The sequence below is a fragment of the Cricetulus griseus genome, chromosome 2 (assembly GCF_003668045.3).
Source record: "Cricetulus griseus strain 17A/GY chromosome 2, alternate assembly CriGri-PICRH-1.0, whole genome shotgun sequence".
NCBI lineage: Eukaryota > Metazoa > Chordata > Mammalia > Rodentia > Cricetidae > Cricetulus > Cricetulus griseus.
The window spans coordinates 319,102,295-319,122,077 of NC_048595.1; the positions used below are offsets into that span (position 1 = coordinate 319,102,295).

General features: G+C 43.4%; 1 protein-coding gene across 1 annotated transcript; it reads right to left on the reverse strand.

Moving 5' to 3' along the window:
- Positions 1-1,705: 1,705 nt before the first annotated feature.
- Positions 1,706-18,297, reverse strand: Marveld2 (MARVEL domain containing 2). The gene is made up of 6 exons (XM_035439132.1): positions 17,152-18,297; positions 14,916-14,951; positions 7,659-7,804; positions 7,150-7,321; positions 3,836-3,886; positions 1,706-3,411 (listed from the first exon to the last, which is right to left on the reverse strand). The coding sequence occupies exons 1-6, from the start codon at positions 18,295-18,297 to the stop codon at positions 3,289-3,291; spliced, it is 1,674 nt and encodes a 557-aa protein (XP_035295023.1). The 3' UTR covers positions 1,706-3,288.
- Positions 18,298-19,783: the final 1,486 nt, after the last annotated feature.

Sequence of the window (19,783 nt, forward strand, 5' to 3'; positions counted from 1 at the left end):
TAATACAAATCTAGGTTTTTGTTTTTTAGTATTTGAGGTGTTTAGTCTTTGGAACTCAGTAAACCAGGCTGGCTTTAAACTCAGAAATCTGCCTGCCTCTGCCTCCCAAGTATTTTTTATTTTTTAATTTAATTTTTTTTTTTTTTTTTTTTTTTTTTTTTTTGTGACAGTGTCTCCAACTGGCCTGAGTCTTGCCAAGTACACCATATACCAGGCTGGGTTCTCCCTGTCTCTATTTCTTCAGGGCTGGAATGACCCAGTTTTCTGGGAACTCACCTACTCTCCCAGCTTGTTTTGCTGTTGTTTTTTATTTTAGCTCTAGCGGGCCTGGAACTTTCTGGGACCACCACCCCCCACCCCACCCCCCACCAGGTGCTGGGATCACAGGCATGCAATCCCAATGGTCTGACACAAAATGCATGCAAACAAGAAGGGAGAAAATATTAGTCACCTAAGGACTGTGACCAACAGGTAAGTCTTCATGGCTTTCCAGTTTCTTTTCCTTTTTTTGGGAGGGGGGGTTCTTTTTTTTTTTTTAAAGATTTATTTCTTACATATACACTATTCTACCTACATGCCAGAAGAGGGCACCAGATTGAATTGTAGATGGTTGTGAGCCATCATGTGGTTGCTGGAATTGAACTCAGGACCTCTGGAATAGCAGCCAGTGCTCTTAACCTGTGAGCCATCTCTCCAGCCCCAGTTTCTTTTCTTTTTAAGAAACTATTTAGGGTGTTAGTGGCACACGCCTTTAATCCCAGCACTCAGGAGGCAGAGGCAGGCGGATCTCTGTGAGTTCGAGACCAGCCTGGTCTACCAGAGCTAGATCCAGGACAGCCTCCAAAGCCACAGAGAAACCCTGTCTTGGAAAAAAAAAAAAAGAGAGAACTATTTATTAGCAGGGTAGTGTAGGCGCACGCCTTTAATCCCAGTGCTCAGGAACAGAGGAAGACAGATCTATGAGTTCAAGGCCAGCCTGGTCTACAGAGTGAATTCCAGAACAGCCAGGGCTGTTACACAGAGAAACCCTGTCCTGAAAACAAAAACAAGATTTGTTTTTATTATTTTTAATTACATGTATGAGTGTGTCTGTGTGGGTATTCGCAGTGCTGGCAGGTCCCTCTGGAGGCACAGATGGTGTGAGCAACCCAATGTGGGGGCTGGAGAAGAGGTGGCAGGTCCCCTGCAGGAACAGTATGAGCTCTTAACTACTCTCCAGCCCCACTGCTTATTTTCTGATTAAGAAGTATTTTCAAGAACATTTGGTGAACACAGGAATGGTTGAAAACTAACCAATAAAGAGCACACACAAAACAGCAGGTAACTGACATTTTAATACATCTATGCATTAGTATAACATTAAAAAAAATCAGTTCTATAGCATCAGTCTTAAAAGATTAACATTTATAACTGTAGTAAAATAAAGTTTCACAATGCTAAATGTTCTTTAATTTTAAAGTTAACCTAAATATTTTTAAATGTACAAAATGTCAATATCTTACATAAAAAAAAAAAAAAAAGAAGAAGCAAAACAAGAGTCCTGTTTTGTAGCCCAGACTGGCTTTGAACTTGACATCCTCCTGCCTCAGGTCTTGAGTGCTAGGATAGTGTGCACATGCCAACATATTTTATTGTTTTATTTATTTACTTATTTTAAAGTACTTTTGCTTCTCTCCTCTTTTTTATTTTTATTTTTTTATTTTTTGTATTTGTTTTGTGTTGTGAGACAAGGTCTCACTACAGAAGTTGGATTGGCCTTGGATCTGCAGGAGTGGTGCTAATTTCACTAACAAAGGCAAGCTAGGTCATTTAGCAGCCGGAACTGGAACTTTCTGGGCATCTGCCTGCTCCGTGTATTACTTTGGCTCCTCCACTTCGTAAACTCCTTCGGACATTAGTTGATTAATTGTCTGAATGGGAGCTACATTAGACAGAAGCCATTATTCTACACCAGGGAAGTGACTGGCTGGACTCTGCTGAATAGAAAAAAACCCAAAGCAGTGCTTTTTCTTCCCCATTTTAAGTTTTTTATTTATTTATTTTTTAAGACAGGATGTCATGTAGTCCAGGCTGGCCTTGAACTCACTATGTAGCAAAGCGGGACTTTGAGCTCCTGATCTTCCTGCCTCCCAGGCCCTGGACACAATGCATGGTTTATGCAGTGCTAGAACTGAATCCTCATGCATTCTGGGCATGTGCTCTATCAACCGGGCTACATCTCCAGCATTTTAATTTTTCTCTTTCTTTTTTTTAATGTTGCTAAGGATCAGCGCATCATCCAAGCTTGCCAGGGAAATCCTCAACCACTGAGCTATAGCCCCTGCCTGCTAACAATTTCTTTAAAAATATAATATATATTTCCATATTAAAAAACAGTAATACATTTCTCGTGAATAAAATGCCAGCCTGGATGCTTCTTGGTAAGATGAAATGAGTCATGGAGGGAATCCAAGGGAACTGAAAGGTGTCACTCACATGTGCACAGGACAGGGTGGGCTATGGGACTTGGGGATATATGCAGAGTGACCCTGACAAACATATGGGGGCCCATAACAGGTCACAAACAACAGCGGAACGGCTGGGCTGCTTAAGGCTTCATGTGGTAACGGTGAAAAGCACAACGACAAAACCACGGGGCAGGTGGCCTTAGGTTAAGCGCTGACTAAGGACTGTTTCTGGAGACTCATCCTGTGTAGTTTCAGCAAAACGTCCACAGCACTCCCCAACTGAATGCAGTGCTGATACAGTGGCAGGCTCTGTTCTGCATGTGTGAGAATTATGAGCACGTGCAGTCCTCATAACTGCCCTATGAGGTAGGTACCATCTTAGTTTCATTTTACAGAAACAGGCAGAGGTTTAATCAGCTTGCCCAAGGTCACAAAGTGTGACAACTGATCTTGGCTTCAGTCCTCATGAAGGGAGGGACTTCCTTAGGAAGAATCTCCTAAGAATTTTTCTTAGGAAGAGACATTGAAGGAGGCAGCTCGACTGAAGGAAAGAGCAACATGAGAACTGGGGCTAGTGAGCTTGTCACCCCCAGTGACAGGATATCGAAATGACAACACATTTGAGTGAGAAAAACGTGAAACTGTACTCAGGTGACTACATGGTCTCTCCAGTCTCAGTAAGGGCTCTCATTGAGTTTGAAATTGTTTTGAAATGTTTAAGTAAAATCATACTGTTTAACCTTGGATGTTAAACCAAGCAGAAGCTAAGCTGGAAGCACCTGCTTCTCACCCATGAGGCCAGCATATAAAGGCAGGGAATAAATAGTTAGTTTCAGATGGGCTAAGAATAACCTTGCGTATCCCAATTCATTACTTTATCATATTCTTGAATTCTTTGCTTTATGTGAGAAAGTTTGTTCTTGAGGTAATCACAACGCTCCTTTTTTTCCAGAAATGAGGGGTCCTACGGAAGAAACAGTCGTTACTGAGCAGCCGCTTTCCTCGGTGATCGACACAGACACATCCTCACACAGAAAACAGCAGAATTACCTACAGATACGATCTGCATAATTAGAAAAATCACGCTTTCCATCTTTCTATCAATACAAAATAGCCCATGCTTTAGGGTCATAGCAAAAGTGAGGGGCATGTGGAGAGCCGGGAGGTACCTTTAATAGTCAAAATATGTGAAGTGGTAAGTATAGGAAACATGGATAAATGTCTCTCCCATATTTTTCCCAACTCCACACTTTGTGCAATCTCACAAGTCAACAGAGACTCCATGGAGAGACATTTCATAATTTAGCTTAAAAGAATCAGAAGTCTATCAGTTATCACCAATGTACCAGGACAAGGACTCTTTAACCAAGAAAGTTGTTTTTACTTACATTCTTTTTTTTCCTAAACTCTTCATGGATTCTTGAAATTCTCTCATGTTCCTAAAAATAAAAAAATTTATTTTAGTTAAAATATGCATTTACTCAAAGCATGTCTCAAAGCACACTGGGATTTAGAACAGAAAGCTGTTTTTGCATATACCTGTAATTTTGGCACTTGGGGGCAGGCGTAGGACAACTATTCGAAGTGTAGGACAATTATTCAAAGTCAGTCTGGTCTACAGAGGGGGGGCTGCCTCAAAAGCAAACCTCCCCATTTTTTACTCAAAGCTAGAATGAAAATAGTTACTCAAAAATATAATTCAAGCCAGGCGTTGGTGGCACACGCCTTTAATCCCAGCACTCAGGAGGCAGAGGCAGGCGGATCTTTGTGAGTTCAAGGCCAGCCTGGTCTCCAGAGCAAGTGCCAGGATAGGCTCCAAAGCTACACAGAGAAACCCTGTTTCGAAAAACCAAAACCAAACCAAAACAAAAAATTATATATATTTATATATTTTTGCATTTATATATATTTACATATATATATGTATTACATATATATATATATATATATGTAAAATTCACTGGGCAAACATTTGTACACTAACTACCTTCCAGGCACTGGTCTCCAGAAGTGTAACAAGCAGCCTTGTGACCCTGGGTAAACCACCTGCCCTAAGATTCTTTCCTCTACCACAAATAATATCCATAACCACCTCAAATGGTTGTCGGGAGGTTCACTTATTTGCAATGATCCTGATAAAGAGCTTGATATGCAAAAACCACCACACTGACAGCTCCTCCTTGTGAATCAGGTGAGAGACTGGGACTATTCAACTCCCCAGAAGAGCTAATAGAAGGTTCCTTCTAATTTTATTATACATCTTATACCAAATATAAATATAAGATTGGTGAAGAGGGGCCGGGCAGTGGTGGCTCACGCTTCTAATCCCAGCACTCGGGAAGAAAAAGCAGGAGGATCTCTGTGAGTTCGAGACCAGCCTGGTCTACAAGAGCTAGTTCCAGGACAGCCTCCAAAGCCACAGAGAAACCCTGCCACAAAAAAACCAAAAAAAAAAAAAAAAAAAAAAAAAAAGATAACTCATAATCAATAGTGACTTAAATGTATACTATACATATATGATAAAAACAAAGACCACTCAACTAATGTGGGTTCTCAGAAGAAAAATGTGTATGTGTGTGTGTGTGTGTGTGTGTATTTAGACATATATTTTTTCTTTTTTTCTTTTTTTTTTTTTTGAGACAGGGTTTCTTGCTCTCCTGGAACTCGCTCTATAAACCAGACAAGATCTGCCTGCCTCTGCCTCTGCCTCCCCGAGTGCTGGGATTTAAGGAATGCTGGACTCTCGTGTGTGTGTGTGTGTGTGTGTGTGTGTGTGTGTGTGTGTGTGTGTGTGTGTGTGTGTGTGTGTGTGTGTGTATTTGGCATTTTTAAAAAGTTGCACAAGGGACCAACTAGATGGCTCAGTTGTTCTGTTTGTTTTTAAGACAGGGTCTCACTATGCAGTTTTCACTGGCCTGGAACTTGCTGTGTAGACCAGGCTGGCTTTGAACTCACAGAAAGCCACCTACCTCTGTCTCCTGAGTGCTTAGATTAGAGTCATGCCACCCATGCCTGACTACCCTGTATCTTTTTTTTTCTGAGCTTAGGTTTTTCAAGACAGGGTTTCTCTGTGTATCCCTGGCTTTCTTGGAACTTGCTCTGTAGACCAGGTTGGCCTCAAACTTAGAAATTTGCCTGCTTCTGCCCACTCCTACCCCCAGTGCTGGGATTAATGGTGTGTACCACAACCACCTGGTTTGGCCCATTGACACTCTCGAGACTGTCAATAAAGTTTGCTTTGAATCAGAGGTCTGAGCTAGCTACTAGCTGACCAAAATTAGCCATAGAAGTTTTGGAGGACTGAGGACACATAGAGAGACAGAAAGTAGTAGGACAGAGCTTAGAAAGGCTCTCAGCCCTTTTGAATGGAATAATGGGCGTGTGTGTGTGTGTGTGTGTGTGTGTGTGTGTGTGTGTGTGTGTGTATGTCACTGGTCGTTTCCCTGCCACTTCTCTGATCATTTATGTCCTTACCCTGATATCTGACTCCTGAGGTTTTTTGTTTTGTTTTGTTTTGTTTTTGAGACAGGGTTTCTCTGTGGCTTTGGAGGCTGTCCTGGAACTAGCTCTTGTAGACCAGGCTAATTTGAACTCATAGAGATCCTCCTGCCTCAGCCTCTCAAGTGCTGGGATTAAAGACGTGCACCATCACCACCTGGGGTGAGTTTTTTTTTTTTTAAGATTTTATTTATTTATTATGTATACAACATTCTGCTTCCATGTATATCTGCACACCAGAAGAGGGCACCAGATCTAATTCAAGGTGGTTGTGAACCACCATATGGTTACTGGGAATTGAACTTAGGACCTCTGGAAGAGCAGTCAGTGCTCTTAACCTCTGAGCCATCTCTCCAGCCCGTGAGTTTTTTATTGATAAAGAATAATTAGATATTAGATAGCCAGGTGGTGGTGGCACACACCTTTAGTTCCAGCACTCAGAAGGCAGAGGCAAGCAGATCTCTGTGAGTTTGAGGCCAGCCTGGTCTACAGAGCAAGTTCCAGGACAAGTTCCAAAGCTATAGAGAAACCCTGTCTTGAACCACCACCACCCCCAAAAAAGAATAATTAGATAAATGCTTCATGTTCCAGAGAAAACTTCCTTTCATTCCCATAATTACCGTCTCCACCATGGCTTTCCTCTTTGCTGTAACCCTGGAGGTCACTTGGCTGTGGCTGTCTAGGGCCTTAGCTCTGCTCTCAGTCATCTCTATATTTCTCTCTTCCCTTTGGGACTGAGATGGGTGGGGAACAAACTGCTCACAACCTCTCTTGGAATTGATCTACTTTGAGTACACCATTTGTGTCTTTCAACACTCTGACGGTTTATATCTTTGGCAAGTTCATAAAGTGTGTGTGTGGCGGGGGGGGGGGGGGGGGCTGAGGATGAGAAGAGGGCTGTCCTCCCTACATGAGACCGTTTGATTCCCCAGCACCAGAGAAAAAGACAAAAAGAAAGCAGCAATGGTAAAAGACATTACATTATATAAATTTTGAAACTCTTTTCTTTCTTTTATATAGCGCTTCGATCAAACCCAAGGCCTTCTGCATACAGTGAGTGCTCTCTGACGGGAATGGAAATGCTGCCTAGCCACTTTGAAGATCTCAAACACCCTGGCAGACAGCATATAGGTGTTTGGGAACCTTATGACATAGGAGTCTGTTCCTCTGTATTAGCCTCCTCGAAGCAGGTGTGGCCACTGACCTGGAAGTTTTCAGAATGTCGAGGAAGCCTGCTCATCACTGCATCCAGCTCATCGAACTTTCTTAGTATGGCCTGCACTTCCGCAGACAGCTCTTTGTACTCTGAGAACTGGTCTTGGAACACAGCCTTATAGCGTTCTCGATCGTCATCCGTCCGAATCACAGGGTATTTTCTGAGGGAAAAATCACAAATCAGGCTGACAACTTTACCCTGCAGGAGGTCTGTGGTGACACCTCCCTAGCATGCTCAAGACCCTGGGTTCTATCCGTGGAGTGGAAAACATTCTAACACTTACTAAAACAAGCTGGAGAGGTGAAATGGGTCGCTTACTCAGTGGCCAGACCCCAGGATACCTTTTTTATTTTTCAACGTTACCCTGGATAACAAACAACCATTCACATAAACAACTTTAAGCACAGAGCTAACTTGACGACAAACTAGAAGATGAAGGCCCAAATGGGAGTGTTAGGAAAACCAAGATGGACTCAGGAAAACCAAGATGGACTCACGCCACGTAGTCAGGCATCACGATGGGCTTGGGAATATATCCCGGAGGGATGTGTCCACTCAGAAGTTCAGGGGTCATTTTCGTTGTTCTCAACTCTTTGAAATTAACTTCTTGGTCTCTTTGTCTGTCACTAGGGGCCACTTCGCACTGCAGGAAAAGAGAAAAAGAATTGGCTGTACGAGGGATTGGGGAAAGAGCCCACCCAAGTTATCGGGAGAAAATTAATAGAGACTAGGAAGAAGAAAAGTGAAAAACAATGATTGTTTAGAGTTCCGTGTCTTATACACACAAAGGTGTTCTCAATGCAACAGCTGAAGACAGTCACATCTGGGAAATGGCAGCACAGAAGAACCTCCCACTTCTAATCAGCATATTACAAATGCAGCTGATGAGAAGGGCATGGTGCTTCATAACTCCAGCACCTGGAAGGCTGAGGCAGAAGGATTGCTGTAAGTTCAAGGCTACCCTTGGAAGGGGCTGGTGAGATCATACAGCAGGGTAAGGGTGTGTAATGGTTTGAGTGAGAATGGTCCCCATAGCTCATGTTTGAATGCTTAGTCCTTGGCTGGTGGAACTGTTTGGGAAGGATTAGGAGATGTGGCCTTGCTGGAGGAGGTGTGTCACTGAGGGTGGGCTGAGGTACCATACCATTCTCAGTGTGCTTTCTGTCTCCTTCATTCAGATCAAGATGTGAGCTCTCAGCTGCTCCAGCCAACATGGCTGCTGCTTCCTGCCACACGCCTGGGCATGACAGACCCTTAGCCCACTGAAACCATAAATCTAATTAAATGCTTTCTTTTATAAGTTGTCTTGGTCAGCAATAGAAAAACAACTGATACAAGGTGGTTGCTGTCAAGAGGACAGGATACAAGGTGAAGAGATCGGGACCCCCTATGTTGTCTTCTAACCTCCACACTCATGCTGTGGCACACATACGTTTACATACACAAGATAAACAAATGTAAGAAAAACTGGAAAGTACTTTTTTTTAAGTGGATGAAGGCTTTGGTACAGCTCAGTGGCATTGCATTAAGGAATATTTGCTTAACTATGCAGATTTGTCTTACAGTTGTTTAATTATGTAAAGACACATTACTGTTTTATCTTGTCTGCCTAAGGCACCTGATTGGTCTAATAAAAAGCTGAACAGCCAATAGTGAGGGAGGAGGCATAGGTTGGACTTCAGTGTAGGGAGAGTAAGGAGGAGGAATTTAGGCTCAGGGGAAGAAAGAAAAGGAAATGAGATGACAGGAAGACATGAGGGGCTAGGCAGACAGACAGACACAGAGGAAGCAGGAAAGAAGGACATACAGAATGAAAAAAAGATAAAAGGCCCTGAGGTAAAAACATAGATGAATAGAAACAGGTTAAATTCAGTAATAAGAGCAAGTGGAACAAGTCTAAGCTAAGGTTGATCATTAAAAATTAATAGTAAGTCTCCATGTCTTTATTTGGGAGCTGGTTGGTGGCCCAAAGAAAATGGCACTACAGTACTGAGCTTGTCTAGTGTGCACAAAGCTCTGGATTCGACTCCCTACTTCCACCCCAGAAATAAAGAGTGGATGATGAAATGACAAATGAGAAGCTAAGTGCTGACTTTGTCAGGATTTACACCCCAGCCAAGGATGGGAAATACAGTTCAAAATAAGAAAATATGCCCAAAACAAAACAAAACAGAAAAAAAAAAAAACAAAAAAAAAAAAACGTACCAAGCCTACTTAAATGAAAAGAAAAAAAAAGTGACTCACTGGTGTGAGTGGATTAGAAGCAGCCAGTGTGAAGGGGAGAGGAGTCGCACTGTCTTCTTCTGAAAGGGAAAGCAAACAATCCATGTTGCAAGACTATTGCTGCAAGGTGTGGTGGTACACACCTGTGGCAAGAGGATCAGCTTGAGGCTAGCCTGGGCTACACAGCAAGATCCTGTCTCATAAAAACCAGAAGGAAACAACAATACTCCAGAAAAAAAAAAAGCTTTTCTGAGTCAGTCTTCAAGAGGAGCTTGCTCAGACCATGCAGGGGACAAGGGGCAGGCCTATGGTTAAGTCCAGTGAGTGTTCTCAAGCTGAAGGCTTGATCCTCAGGAAAGCCTGTGGCAGGAGATGCTGGATTAAAGCCACATCCTTCAATAAAATAGTACATATTCAGGAAAGAGGAAAGAAATGGCTGAGAGAAGGACTGAAAGAGGTTTCTATCAAGGCCAGCAGAGGGGACATATGAGTGGAAGATGCAGCGGAATCTTCTAGAATAGACAGGCAGTTCAGTATTCAATTGTACTGTACCCAGAACACCATCTAGGGCTGATGAGGTTCAGAGAGGGTGAGTGAACCCTCTAAAGTCACCCATCAACTAACCAGAAAAACCACAACTAAACTTTGATTTTTGTGGTGCTGGAGACCGAACCCAGAGGTTTTGAGCATGCCAGGCCAGGGGTCTACCAATGCACTACACCCTAACCCAAGGTTCACTGACACTTTAGATGAACAAGATACGGAAACCTGTTTAATTAAATGTATATTGTCCACATGCTAAATTGCCCTGAAGTTCTAGAAGCATACTACAAGCAAGCCTGATAAACAAGTCAGGCAGTGCCAGCCATAGCTAGAGGAAAATAAGGCCCTGCCTGGAAACATGGTTGTTTGCTGATGCAGAAACTTCTTTCTCCTCTACAAAAACAAAACAAACAAAAGCAAAAAAAAAAAAAATGCAATGACAGATTTTGAAGCCTTGCCCTCTATTGCTATGGCAGCTTTAAAAGTCCTTTGTTTGCCCACTTCCCTGCATCGGGGCTGGTTTTGAGGCTTGGTTTAACATTAGTTCACTGTCAAAGCCACTGGCTCTTACATCAACACATGGCATAAGCCTGAGCTAGTGGAGGTTGCTAACCAGCCCCAGGAAAGGAGAAGCTCCAAGCCCACAAGCCAGATGGGATATCACATCACAAGCAAACGAGTGGGACAGAGTAAGGAAACAACCAAGGATGTCTGGCTGACGTGGTCTCAATGTGAACAGCCCCCCATGGCTCAGATGTTTAGAGACTTGATCCCCAGTTGGTGGAACTGCTTCAGACAGATTAGGAGGCCTTGCCTTGTTGGAGGAGGTGTGTCACGGGCTTTAATGCCCATGCCATGCCCAGTGTGTCTCTCTCTGCCTCCTACTTACTCTCAGCTGTCCCTTCCACCATGCCTTTACTCTGCTATCACAGACACTAACTCTGAATTCACAAGTCCCACATTAAATGCTTTCACTTATAAGTTGCCTTGGTCACATTGTTTTATCACAGCAATTGAAAAGTACCTGAGGGCTGGGGGCTGGAGAGATGACTCAGTGGTTAGAGAACACTGACTGCTCTTCCAGAGAACCCGGGTTCCATTTCCAGCACCCACATGGCAGCTCACAACTGTCTATAACTACAGTTCTAGGGGACCTGACACCTTTACACAGGCAAAACACCAATGCACATATAAATATTTTTTTTTAAAAAAAAAGGTACCGGAGGCTGTGTTCTCTGCAGCTTAGGGTGCTGTTCCTCAACCCAGTAATATTTCAATCTTGAAAATGACTCATGGGATTAAACATTAGAGAAATATTTTGACTTGAATAAATGGGTTTCTATTTCATGGAGCCTCTCTTTAGCACTGAGCTGTCTGACACTCAATGGCACACAGGCTTCTGTGTACCAGCTCAGGAAGCCACTACAGGGTGTACTGATCTGGAGTTCACCAACAGCCCTCAGGCATACAGCTCTGGCTTCCTGGTCAAAGACATGAATTTGGCCCAGGCAGACACCCTGGATGGCAGAGTCCAAAATTAATTACTTTTCTAGGTTTAAAAAAAGTTCAGGTAAGTACTATTCATTTTATTGATTTGTGTGCTTGTTTTTGAGATAGGATTTCACTGTACTCCAGACTGGTCTGGAACTCACTATGTAACCTGGGCTGGCCCAAACTCACGGCCATTCTCTTGCTTCAGTCTCCTTAATGAGGGGTTACAGGTTTGAGCCACCATGCCTGGCTCAAGCAATCACTTCCATTACTTGCTCATATCTCCTTCTCAGGTTTACCTTTTACTGGGAGAAGAAAGCTTTAAGAAAAGTGTGACACTGGGCTCCAGCCCTGGAACTAGTCACACTTTCCTAGTGACAAGCACTTCTGTGGAAGGAGAGAGAGGAGGAAGAGTCAAGGTCTAACATAGCCTCTTTCCTGTCTTAACTGAAACTTGGCCTGTTAGCAAATACTGGGAATGCTCTGTTATGATCCCAGAGAAAGGAATTAAAGGTCAGGACAGACATAATTTACTACGTCTTTCAAACTAAAAGTGGGCTGAGTGGACAACCTGTGGATTAGAAGCAGGGAGAGAAGATCTATTCAATGAACACCTGTGCCAGTCCTGGCATTCCCTGAGTGCACACACAAGCCTGTCAACCACCTGCAACTCCAGCTCCAGAAACCTTCTTATGGCCACCGAGGGCATGCATACACACACACACACACTTACACACTTACACACACACACACACACACACACACACACACACACACACACACACACACTAAATAAATCTTGAGGCTGGAGAGATGGCCAGCAGTTAAAACCACTTGGTCTTCCAGAGAATTCAGGTTCCATTTCCAACACCCACATGGCAGTTCACAACCATCTGTAACTCTAGTTCCAGGGCATCTGACACCCTTTTCTGGTCCCTCACAAGCATGCATGCATGTGGTACACAAGACATAGATGCAGGCAAAACCTTCATCTCATAAAATAAAAGCAAATAAAAATCTTTTTTAAGGAACGGTTTTAGCCAGGTGAGATGATGTATACCTTTAATCCCAGCACTCAGGAGGTAGAAACAAGTGGATCTCTGAGCATTCAAGGCCAGCCTGGTTTACATAGAGAGCTCCAGGACAGTCAGGGATACAGAGTGAAACCCTGTCTCAAAACAAACAAACAAACAAACAAAGTATCTGCTTATTAAAATATCATAATCTCAAAAAACCAAATTGTTACAATCCAAAAAAAAATCATAAAATATAAACAGTAATGTTCAGCCTACTCTACAGCCCAAATGATGGACAGGAAATTCAAGTTCAGAGAAGATAAGTAATTTCCACAGGCTCAAAGGGCAAGAAGACAGCTGCACTGGTGCCCCGGTTCCCTGGTTCAGAGCAGTGTAATTCGAAAATTCGCCTCCTCTTCTCCAGCCACTCTGCCAAACCACCCCTGATAGGGTCCAAGGAGAAAGCAGGTGAGAAATCACACCATGAAAAGTTGGAGTTGTAGAACTTTTGGTCAGGTCTTTCATTGGTTAAGTCCAATTGATTAATGGGAGTCCCTCTTGAGAGGCCTTTAAAAGGGTGTGTTTTGGCTTCAGCTTCCTTATCTATGAGTTGGCAGGCTGTAGGTCAAATGATTTCCAAAGAAAGAATGGCATTCCAGCCAGGTGGTGGTGGGCCCACACCTTTAGTTCCAGCACTTGAGGCAGAGGCAGGCGGAGTTCTAGGATACCCAGGGCTACACACACACACACACACACACACACACACACACACCCTGTCTCAAAAAAAAAAAGGTGGGGGGCATTCTATTATTATTCCTAACTATTCCAGGACCTCTCAGGATCAAAGACCAGGAAAACCTGGACATGCTGTCTGGCCCCTAAGCAGTATGAAAGACACGCCCTAGAACTCTAGTGGATCTTAATAGTCCTGTCCCCCTCTGTGCATTCCATCAAGCAGGGACCTGACTGACTAACTCTGCACTGAATTCCACTGGCAAATCCCACGGCCAGTGGTGGGAACAACCAGGAAACCCATACATTTTACCCTGGGCAAGAACAATTGCTACTGTGAAACCCACAGAAAACAGCAGACCTGAACAAGGGAGAGCTCTTGGTCACCAGACTGATAGCTGGGAAACCAGCACGGGACTGATCCAGACCCCCTGAATGTGGGTGTCAGTGAGGAGACCTTGGAAATCTATGGGGCCTCTTGTAGTGGATCAGTACTTATCCCTAGCATAGGAATGGACTTTAGGAGCCCATCCCACATGGAAGGATATTCTCTGAGCCTAGACACAAGGGGGTTGGCCTAGGCCCTATCCCAAAGACTATGACAGGCTTTGAAAACCCCTATGGAAGGCCTCCCCCTCCCTGGGGAGCAGAAAGGTTATGGGATAGGTAGGTTGTTAGTTGGGGGGGGGGGGCAGGGAAGGAAGGGAAGGAGAGGGACCTGGGATTGACATGTAAAATAATTTTTTTCTAATTAAAATAAAAAAGAAGAAGAACAATTGCTATCACCACATTACTGCCATATTGAAGCCCGGTAAAATGACCCTGCCTAGCCTGACACTGGGAAAGAAGCAGTTGCAAAGTGGGTACCTTTAAATGCCTCCAAAGATGACAGACAGACGGATGGATGGATGGATGGATGGATAATGGATGGATTTCAGTGATGGGGATTAAGCCCAAGGCCTCAAACATGTCAGGCAGGCAAGCATTCTACCATTGACCTTTGTTTTGAATACTTAGGATATTTTGAACATACTTCCAAATGTTAGCATTCTGCAAGATCCTAGATCTTGACATTATCTGTTAATGAGTGCTAGCATTATAAAATGAATTTCCCATGTGAAATGTGTATATGCACTGCCATGCTTATGTTCCTGTCCTGACTTTTTCCTTCAGTGATGGACTGATGAGGATCCAAGTTGCTTATGGTATTGGTGTTTTTACCACAGCAATAGAAACCCTAACTGAGACAATGACCTTGAACTTCTGATTCGCCCACATTGACCTTGCACAGGCTGGGATTACAGCCATGGGCCACTATGCCCTGTTTGTGCAGTGTTAGGGAGGGAACCTAGGGCTTCATACATGCTAGGCAAACACTCTATCAGCTGAGCTAAATCCCAGGATCCGGAAGAATGATTTCCAAGAGTCCCGTGATACAAGAGGCAGAAGCAGGAACAGCATGCATTAAAGGCCAGCCTGGGCCACACAGCAAGAACTCATCTCAATAAACAAACATATAAGAAAAACCAGCCATGTTCATGTACAAAAATTCATGTAACAAAATGAAAAGGGGAGAGGGAAGACCGCTAATGTGGTCTTCATAGTACCAGAAAAAGCTGTAAGTCTTCATTTGAGCTCAGCACCATGGTTTCACAAGTGGGTACTTCTATTGTCAACTAATATACACAAGAGACAAGTGTTTAGCAAATCTACAGATACAGCATAACTTAAGGTTAATGTTGCCCTTACCATTCTCCTTTTTGATGACAATGATGGCTCCTTTATCTGGAATAACAATAACAAAAGAGTTAAAATGATTCCTCAAGAGGCTGAAGAGATAGTTTGTCTAGAGTTCTTACTGTTCTTGCAGAGACTCATGAGTGCCTATAACTGCAGTGTCAGGGGATTCCATGCCCTCTTCTGCCCCCCACATGCAAGTGCACATTCCACACAGACCACACACACACTCACATGCACACACACATGAGCACACACACACACAGTTTCCATCCATTTTCACTTCTAGCCCAATGTCCAGAAGTTGACCCTCTCCTTGATGTTTGATTTCCATACTTGTTGGCCTCGATTTCTGTGGGCCAGTGGGAACCAGAGGACGATGGGTAACTGTGGTTCCCTGTTAACTAGGAAAATAGGGAGGATTTGGAGATGGGGAATGGTGGGTACTATTAGGTGACTTTGAATTACCTAGATTTTATTTATTTCTGGTTATTTTATCTTGGGTGGTTAATTGTTTTGTTTTATGAGATTCCATCATGCTATGTAGCCTAAGCTAGCCTAGAACTCACCACATGATCAGACTGGCCTTAATCTTGTGACTGTCCTCTTGCTTCTGCCCCAAATGCTGGAATTACAGGTATGACCCACTATGCCCAGCTCTTTGGATAATTAAAAAGTCAATACAGTCACTTCATAAAATTAAATAAGCTCCAAAGCTACATAGAGAAACCCTGTCTTGAAAAACAAACAAAAGTCAATATAGTCACTTTATAAAATTAATAGAAAAAAACCCCAAAGGCTGTTATATCACCTTCAATAACTGGAGTTTAATCAAATATTATAAAAAAATCTTATAGAAAGTTTTTAAGATGAACACACTGACCTGCACCTGTAATTCTAATTCCCTGGGAGGCTGAGGCAGGATAACTGTGGTAAGTCATCCTGGGCTATACAATCAGTTTGAGTACAAGCTGGGATACATAGTGAGATCTCCTCTCAAATAAAATTAGTTGTTGGAGTTTTGGGATTTTTTTGTTTGTTTTTGAGACAGGGTTTCTCTGTGTAGCCCTAGCTGTCCTGGAACTTGTCCTAAAAACCAGGCTGGCCTCAAACTCAGAGATCTACCTGTCTCTGCCTCCCGAGTGTTGGGATTAAAGGTGTGTGCCACCACCACCCAGCTTTATTGTTATTTTTAGTAAGTAAAATCCAAGAAAGAAAAACAAATGCAATACTTTCTTATTTTGGAATACGGACCTCTCCAAAATAATGATGAACCATTAAAAGCCAGTAACTATGCTGCATGCTTATCACAACTAGTCATTCAATGTTTGCTTTCAATGCAAAATTACCATATTCGTTTGTTTTTGCTTTTTGAGACAGGGGCTTGAAAAGGAGCCCAGGCTGGCCTCAAACTACATGGCTCAGGCTGGACTTGAATTCACAGTAATAGTCCTGCTTCAACTTCCCAACAGCAGGGATTACAGGCTTAAGCCACCTTTCCCATTAGCCACACTGGTGTGTGTGTGTGTGTGTGTGTGTGTGTGTGTGTGTGTGTGTGTGCATGTGTGTGTGTTGTTGTTGGTGTTAGGTTATATGCCTACACATTACACACATAGAGGCCAGGAGGACAACCTAGGGCGTTAGTCCTCGGTTGCCTTTCCCCTTTTGTTTGAGACAGGGTCTCTATTGGCCTGGAATTTTGCCACTGAGGGACAGGCTAGATGACCCTGGAGCTTCAAGGCATCCTCCTGTCTCCACCTCCCATCTTCCAGCACCGGGAGTACAGGCGTATGCCAATGAGTTTTTACTTCTTCCAGAGATCTAATGACTTCTTACTCAGGTCCCCAAGCTTGACTGAGCCAACTATTCAGCTCCATAATCTGTCTTGGTATTACTTCACTGGGGGCGGGGAGGAGAACTTCCCTTCTGTAAGTGAAATATTTCACTTTTTTTATGGAAGTTTATCTTAGGAAGGGATCAAAGCTCTTCTTGAACTTGCTTTGCTGATGAGGTGCTTCAGTCAGCATCACAGCTAGGTTAACAAGCTGCAGCACACGTGATGTGTTCGATAACAGTGAAACAGCAGAGCAGGTGTCCCAGCCAAAGCAAGGACTCTTGAAACTCAGCTCGTTTAAATACATATACAGGTACAGATCTAGAAAGACTTTGGAGGCTTCGAGGGTGTTGTATCTGAGCATCAACAGAAAAGCAAAGCAAAGCAAAACAAAGGTATTGAGAAGTCACATACCTCCTGCTGCTCCATGTATTCCCTATGCCTCCGAGCTGCCTCATGCCTCCACAGTTTTAGGCAGACCAGAGCACTGACGAGATAAACTATCATGGTGACAAACAAGAAGATCATTGCTGCTATCTGACCTCCTTCTACCCGGCAGAAGCCCGCATTTATCGGAGTATTGAATAATGGATAATAGCAGAGTCCACCTCGGTTGGTATCATTCACATAAACAATGGCTGCGGCCATGTACAGGATAAACAACGCAACGTTAACTCCAAACTCAGTCAGGGGCCACCAATTAGAGTCCAAAAGAATGGTTCGGTAATACATGGACATGCCAAGCACCAGAATAATAATAGTGGTGATCCAAGCCAAACCAGCCACCACGAGTATAAAAGGGGTCTTGGGGCCACTGTAGTAATATCCCCCATATGTGCTGCCCAGGCTGCCAAGACTTGCTGTGCCATACGGCTGTGTATATCCAAACAAGTTGTACCACTCGTTGTCCTTGTGGATGTAAGCTGTGACACACGCGAAGACGCCAGCCCCCAGAAGCAGTTCAGCCACACCCAGAATTCTCAGCAGGCCCGCCCACGACTTCATGTAGGCATACCGCAGATTGTACTCCTCCACCTTCTCGCTGTAGGTCAGTGCGGTCTGTGTGCGCCGGTCTAGGGATGCATAAGAGCCCTGGGGAAACATGGCATGTGCCTCTTGCGGCGAATTAAAAGTGCCTTCTGACCCTCCAGAAGGATCTTTGTAAGAGCTGGGTGGGAGGTGATTTGGTCTCGCAGGAGAGGCCGGAGGTGAACACTCCACACCATCCGAGATGTATCTGATATTAGACACTGGCTTATCCCATTCTGGGTCTTTTTTCTTTCCTCTGAAGAAGTTTTTCCAGGAGTCGGGGACAAAGCGCCTTACCGGCTTGAGGTCTGGTGCTATGGCTGGTTCCTCTGTGTCACTTGAGTAGAAGGTCGGGCCAAATGGTGGCTGTAATGGGAGAGGAGGCGGTGGCAGAGGATCGGAGCTCACAGCCAGCTCACTGCTGTGCAGGGACTGGAGGGTTTGTAGGGTACCATCTGGACCAGGCATGTCCCTTGGAACCTCACTGTAGCCTCTGTCCTGAATCCTGGACCTTCCATCACTTGAGGACATTTGTGCTTTTCACACCTGTGGCCAAGATTAAAGTTATTACCCATGTCTAGTGACTTTATCATCCATAAATAAAATCCAGTTATTTTATTCACTTAATTGCAAAAAGGATTCAGGTGGCAAGCATGATTGTATCTAACTATTATTGTATCTAAAATGATAAACACACTTTTAAACACATGTAATAATTAGATTATCCAGGATTATATTTAAGTATTCTATACCACTGCATTTTTTGTTTGTTTTTTGAGACAGAGTCTCTGTGGCTTTGGAGGCTGTCCTGGAACTAGCTCTTGTAGACAAGGCTGGTCTCAAACTCACAGAGACCCGCCTGCCTCTGCCTCCTGAGTGCTAGAACTAAAGGCGTGTGCCACCACTGCCAGGCATCACTGTATTTTAAGAGGAGTAAAAATTTAAAATATTAGTTTTGAATTTTATATAATAAAGCATTTAACTCTAATGTATGTATGAACCTATGGACAAAATATAAAAACAAAACAAAAACTTGACCAATACAGAATGCTAACATATTCCCAAGTACAATCTTGTCTTTAGACATCTAAATCAAATATCTAAATCTGAGTGTGCCAGGTGGTGTCACAGCACTTGGGAAACAGAGGCAGGAGAATTTCTGTGAGTTTGAGGCCAGCCTGGTTTACAAACTGAGTTCCAGGACAGCCAGGGCTGTTACACAGAGAAACCCTGTCTCAAAAAAAACAAAAACCAAAACCAAAACAGAGTCTGAGCATACCCAAATTTGATGGGTCATAAATACTCTTTGTTTTCATGAACCCACATTTGCTTTGGAATGGCCAAGGAGCCATTAAAGCAGTCTTTAAACACAGCAAGCATGTGTCTTTTTCCTTTCTAATCAAAAAAGTTAGCTGAGGAACTAGAGCGATGGCTCAGAGATTAAGAGCACCGGCTGTTCTTCTGGAGGGCTGGGGTTCAATGATCAGCACTCACATGGGAGTTCACAATCCACTATAACCCAAGTCCCCCAAGGGATCCGACACCCTTTTCTGGCCTCTGGGGAACTGCATCCATATGGTGCACTGACATACATGCAAGCAAAACACAAAATAATAAAATAGCAAGTGAAAAAGTTAGCTGAGAGGAATTGCTTTTTTCCTCCTAAAATATCAACAGTCGGCACTAGATTTTAGAAATTGAATTCTCAGAGGGAAAAACATCAAAGGCCAGGGTTCCCCACAAGCGTAAACAGCAGCAGCCCTAACTATGCATATCACTGTTCTCAGAGCAGGTATCTGGAAGCAATTTGCTGTTGCCAGGGACAACTGAAGCATCTTAGGAGTAATTTAATATACCTAAAAAATTATCGAAAGAACCCTAAGTCTACTGCCTTCCTTTATGAAAACAATGACCTAAATATGTATAGAATAAAAAAAAAAAAAACTTGCTAATGAACGGTTTGAGGTACACTGAATTTCTCCCTTCAACTGTTTATGCCTTTTTACTGGATATTCAA

Bases quoted from the DNA above. Each gene is read 5' to 3' on its own strand.
- Marveld2 (XM_035439132.1), bottom strand. From the start codon at position 18,297: ATGTCCTCAAGTGATGGAAGGTCCAGGATTCAGGACAGAGGCTACAGT. The intron at 14,952-17,151 runs GTATGTGACTTC...TTGTTATTCCAG, and splicing joins AATACATGGAGCAGCAGGAG to ATAAAGGAGCCATCATTGTC. The intron at 7,805-14,915 runs GTAAGGGCAACA...CTTTTCCTGCAG, and splicing joins TGTCATCAAAAAGGAGAATG to TGCGAAGTGGCCCCTAGTGA.